The 6,000-nt window shown below is 39.3% G+C and overlaps 1 protein-coding gene across 2 annotated transcripts in view; it reads left to right on the forward strand.

Moving 5' to 3' along the window:
- Positions 1-4,978, forward strand: part of GPR174 (G protein-coupled receptor 174) — a 178,922-nt gene extending 173,944 nt beyond the window's left edge. Inside the window, exons 2-3 of one of the 2 annotated variants that reach the window (XM_069212571.1) lie at positions 97-140; positions 3,304-4,978. In XM_069212571.1, coding sequence (XP_069068672.1) covers positions 3,819-4,814 — 996 coding nt within the window. In that variant the 5' untranslated portion in view covers positions 97-140; positions 3,304-3,818 and the 3' untranslated portion in view covers positions 4,815-4,978. The remainder of the gene's footprint in view (positions 1-96; positions 141-3,303) is intronic. The other variant, XM_069212572.1, reaches the window with a different exon arrangement.
- The last annotated feature ends 1,022 nt before the right edge of the window (positions 4,979-6,000 follow it).

The raw sequence follows: 6,000 nt of genomic DNA on the forward strand, positions 1-6,000 counted from the left end.
ATATTCACAACTGCATATCTCTGTCCTGGCAATGTTAAGTTAATGTTCTTGTATTTGACTCAATAAAAAACATCTTACATTTTTTTTTTTTTAAAGATCAATACCATTTGGGGAGATGATGCGTGCCAAACGCTTTTGTGGTAAGGAAGTGGATTTTCATAATTGTATTATGGATATGGGTACACGTTTTATACAAAGAGGTTATTGAGAACAAGATGTTATATTGGCACAAAACAAAGCTGTTAAACTCCTCAGGGGCGACACTTTAAAAGGTACCCAGAAGATGAGAAAGGAAGCACATAAAGTACGCTTGATTACCAGCTACAGGGGTGTTTCTCATGCCTTGGTGTGTACATGCAAAAACATTTGCATATTTTGCTAGCGGATAGCACTTTAAAAGAGTGCATCACAGAAAGACCAGATGGAATTTATTGCAAGGGTAGATCATTGCAGAACATTTTGAGCCCACGCTATCCTGCACGTGAAGCAAAGGACCACTGGTTATTGAAGAGCATGTCTGTAAATGGGCATTTCATGAAAGAAAGTATTTTAGAAAGGATGGTAATCAGACCTTCTGAATTTATTCCAATATCAACTGCAATATATATCATTGATTGCAAGTGTAAACAAATGTATGTTGGTCGTATGATTTGTGCCCTTAAGATTAGGATTAGCAAACACATAAGAGCACTTAAACAAATGGATGATAAGTATCCAGTGGCAAGGACCTAACAAAGACTTTCCATTTTATGGCACTGAACAGATACCGATGGGCCCTTATGGGAGCAGCAGAGAATTGCACCTTAGGAGAAAGGAAGCCATGTGGATAATGTGTTTAAAGGCAGTAGAGGACGGCTTGAACACTGATAATTAACTAGAATACCTTTTAGGGGATTAGGGATGACCAACATATTAACAATTTTAAGAACGGGTGGGTCAAGGTCTCAGCCTCCAACTTCCTAGGGATTTCAAGTCCCTAAATATGTTGCTAAATTGAGAACTGGGGCTGGTTGTATACTAGTACACATAATTCAATATTGTTCTATTTTTATTGGTTGGATCAAACATACTGTTGAAGGTTATATATAGATCCTCTATGGCCGTTAGAGGGCCCCACTGATTGAACTGGTTCACCTGAAATTTTTCCATATGTATTTCAAATTGTCAGTGGTCATTGAGGTTAATTTAAGAAAATACTTATATGAACAGTGTTCCTGTATATTCATTTATGTGTAAATCTGGTTCCCACACTGGCATCGGTGCACCAAATAATAAGGTTGGATTGCTTTTGAAATTTGTAATATTGCATGAGAATGCTGTTTGCACTGTTATGGGGATCTTTTGATTGCTTATATAATTATGGATAGCCCTGGACTAGTCCAGAACTTTTTGATGTGGTCATGGGATGAGACTCATTACATATTCAGTAGGTTCATGTGACTATACAGAGTAAGCTTCATACATGTGTCCATACAAAAAGATGTTGTCTTAAGTACAGCATGATTTGGAATGTTTTGATATGCCAGGGGTTGTTGGGTAGAGGACAGCAACACTGGTTGTCAGTGCACTTTGCATTAGATTTTAGGGTTTGTGCCTTTTTGTTCATCCTATTTTTGTGGGAAACACAATAAAAAAGATACAGAGTTTCACCACACCTACATGCAACCACGATTAGGATCACACCACCATACAGGCTGAGGTATTCTCCTTCTTTAATTTTTACTCTCTGCCCAAAACGATTTTAGGCATGCATATAGCGTGGTTGTGGAATGCCAGACAAGAGTGTACTCGCTCCGACAGGCAACGCGAACCAACAGTGAGTCGAGCTGGGGCTAATCTTTGGCTTTGGGGTAGATTTGGAAATATACATCTTGTGAGTATAGCTTATTGTGGTTTGTTTTCATTTTACCATAGATACCTAAAAAAAACTTTGAACTAGATGATGAGGAGACAGTTGGTTCCAGTATATAGAGGGACTATAGAGATTGGATATGACTTAAAACACGGGTGAATATTGGCTCAGCAGATGTCGATTGACGTGAAACGGGACTGGCTTTTAGTATATGAATGTCTTGAGACTAATTGGTGACACATTGATATGGTTGGAAACTAATTCCACAGGTTGTTATTTAGGTCCCAAGTAAAATGGTATGTGTGCGGGAACCTTGTGAAATCGCATTAGAATTCAGAATTGTGATTGAATTAGGCTTAATGGACAATTCTGCATGCGTTTGAACATCAGCCCTTGGATGGTTTAAAAGGATTTTGGGCTTCACTTGCTTGCAAGGGAATGGACTTATCCTTTCTTACTGCCTTGTATATAATCAGCAATGGAATCTGTTATGAATATTGGACTTCATTGACACAATCATTCTAGTGCAGCTTTCTATCTTTGATGCATGAATATTATCAATACAATAAAAAGGTGTATTAGTATTATTGGACCCCAATGACTCAACGATTGGGTACTTGCATTTGCATCTCAAGTTTGGTTTCCAAGCTTTACACCACAAGGTGAAATTTTGTTGGTGGTACAACAGATGTTGTCCAATGCTTTACAAACAGAGGGCTTTGTGTATTATTTTCAGTCCTGACCAAGTCAAAGGGTTAATTCCAGTTGACGAAACATGTGTTGGCTGAAAACTGACTACAACCTATGATTGGCTGGAAATTTACTCTCATTTGATACAGAGATGTTGCAGTATCTGATGACTATGTAAAAGGAACGAGAATAAAACTTGTGTGTGAAGACACAAACTGCCCAATAATTTTTTATGAAAGTGGCATGTGCTCTAAAAAGTGTACAAATCACCTAGGGTAACCAGGTGACAATTGAGGGAAGGGTGCTAGGTATCCCCTTCCATCTTCACAGAAGTCACTGTGTTTCTTGGTGTTGGTGTTATTTTCAGAGGCAAATGCGGGCCTAAAAACCTCTCTCCTTCCCCCCTCGTGTTAATATTGTAAATTGTGAGCGCAGTCATGGCCTGTCTGTTCCTTTCACTTCTCACTTCTCACTTCATTTACTTGGAATTGTCTGTCTTATGTCACTGTCTTCACATCTTAACATCAATTCCTGTCTATTCCTCTGGTCTTATTTTTTTTCGCTGCTGGCATATTTTATGCTTTGTCTTTTTTTAAACCAATTCTTACTTGTGTGTCTCTAATTTCAAGTACTATTAGTTTTACAGTATTTATGAATAGGTTTACTGTTGGCATCATTTCAACAATATACTATTTAATCGCTATTTAGTCATGAAAAGTGAAATTAAAGTAATAATATCTCTTTCCCGTATTATCTTTCAGTTGTGGTTCCTCTCTGGCATATGTGAATGCATGTTCAAAGTCGGAAAAGGACATTCTGAATTGCACACTTTTTCGAAACATCTTCCATCTGACAAAGCTTCGAAAACTCTAGAATCAGCAACAAATGTTTTCGCTCAAATTCCTCAGTCATCACACACAGGCCATTGCAGGTCAATGCACTGACTGTGCTTTGGAGACTGTGAAAGTGACCTCTTCATAGAAGCGCAATCTGAATCATAGAAAGAGGAATGAGAACACCAAGCAAGAAGAATTTAAAAACAAGGCCTAACTTAATTTTGCAAGAAAGAATATGATACATTTGTTTCAGCATGCGGCACATGGAAGGCACTTTGAAAAACCAAATATTTGCCATAACAACAGTCAGGACATCGAAAACTGCATCTACTACGTTAACTTGACATTTTTGGGGGTTTTCCTCGATAAGCTACAGAATAGTATGATAGCATGTATGATAGCATTACCTTAAGATAATATATTGATATTTTTTTATAAAGATGCATGGAAATGTGAGTAACAATACAGACAATTGCGAGGTAGACCCTGGTTTCCTAAACTTTTTGTATGCAATCACGTATACTATCCTGTTGGTTCCGGGGTTGATAGGGAACGTGTTAGCTTTGTGGGTGTTCTATGCCTATATCAAAGAAACTAAAAGAGCTGTGATATTTATGATCAATTTGGCTATTGCTGATTTAGCGCAAGTGCTGTCCTTGCCCCTGCGCATATTCTACTACCTGCACCACACATGGCCATTTGGTGAGTTTCTGTGCATGTTGTGTTTCTACCTGAAGTACGTCAACATGTATGCAAGCATCTACTTCTTGGTGTGCATCAGCATAAGACGCTTCTTGTTTGTCATGTACCCCTTCAGATACAGCCACTGCAAGCGCATGTTCGATGTGTACATCAGCATTGCAGGATGGGTTGTGGTTTGTGTCAGCTGCTTGCCCTTCCCCCTTCTGAGAATTAATAGTCACAATGGAACTAGAGGTGAAGTATGCTTTGTGGACCTCCCTGTAAAAGACATCGGCGTGTTCTATTCCGTTTTAATGGTCACCATGGCCGAGATCTTCGGGTTTATAACCCCACTGCTAGTAGTAGTGTACTGCTCATGGAAGACAATCTCCTCCTTACAACAACCACAGCCGATCTCCAATGACCTTGGCGAGAAAAAGAAAGCCTTGAAGATGATTTTGACGTGCTCTGTGGTGTTCTTGATCTGTTTTGCACCGTACCACTTCAGTTTTCCCCTCCACTTCTTGGCAAAGTCAAATAAGATCAAAGACTGTTCGCAAAAAAAGGCAATATTGACATTTCACCCAGTGGCTCTGTGTCTGGCCAGTTTGAACTCCTGTTTGGACCCCGTCATTTACTACTTTACGACAGATGAATTTAGAAGAAGACTTTCACGACAGGAAATGCAAGATATCGAGCTGCAGACGGAACTGTACTGTGACGAGGGCACCCGCAAAAAATCGTTCAAGGGCTGAGTGGAAGAGGCATTGATGTACTGCCTCGCTGACATTACACTGAGGGCCAATTGAGGACCACCGCATAGTATATATTTACTATTTATCTACAACGTCAGGGCACTTTCTTTACAGATATTTGTGGCTTTTAACTTATGTGTTTGGAATAAAAAAACTTCTATGAACATAGTGGTGTTGCTATAATACATATCAGGTATTTTGCAGGAAGTTATGTTATATTACATTTTATGTTATGTTGGGTGTTACTTAATTTGTCAAATTATATGAACCAGTGCCCGAAGCTCTGCTTTTGGAGCCCAGGGCTAGTGCAACTAAATATTGGCACACCGAATACCAAGACTACACGATCTTTAATCCACCTCATGCCTCTTTTATACACTACCAAACACTCACTGCTCTCTTATCTCACTCCTGTAGGTTCCTACTTTCTCCCTTTAGGATGTTTTTTCCGTCTTTCTGTTCCTTAGTCTCGCCGCTTTGTTTTTCCTCTGGTTCTCTGTGTAAGCCCATTATGAGGAAAAATGAGTGCCTGTCCCCAAAAATGTGTGCCAGCGGGACTCCCCCGGCAAACATTGGCTCAAATTAAGCACTGATGTTATATTATGTTGTTATGTTGTTGAACTGAGGTTTCTGCAAAGAAATAAGGTGCAACAAGAGTAGTTTCCTTTGGAGACCACAATCGGCGGGATCCATATTGAGACGGTGGGTATGTTTCTGACCATATGTCTGCAGGTGAGTGTCTCACACAAAAGTACACCTGTTTAGACTTAATTTGATTTTTGTTTTAAAACAATGCAATCAATTAGAGGTCGCAATAAAACATTTCAAAGAGAAAATGATGGCAATATGGTGACAATCTTACGGGAAGGGGTGGGCCTCTATAAAAGCAACACTATTGATACAGGTGAAGATATGCAGCCTCTTCAGAAGGATGGAGTCATCATCGGCACTGAAGACCATGAGTAGGTTGAGCAGGACTATAACAGAAGTGCCTCCCATATTACGCATTTAAGTAAGTCATAACTATCGCAAAGTAAGGTGGGTCTGGTAAATGTTTTGGGGCAAAAACCAGAATGATGACAATCAATAACAAGAGGTTTGAGAAACTGTTGAAAATTGTGTTGACACATTTTTCCATTATTTTGTAAGGGATCAGTAATTTGGTGACAGTCGGACCTACTTAATT

The sequence above is a fragment of the Pleurodeles waltl genome, chromosome 2_1, assembly GCF_031143425.1.
Source record: "Pleurodeles waltl isolate 20211129_DDA chromosome 2_1, aPleWal1.hap1.20221129, whole genome shotgun sequence".
Taxonomy (NCBI): Eukaryota; Metazoa; Chordata; class Amphibia; order Caudata; family Salamandridae; genus Pleurodeles; species Pleurodeles waltl.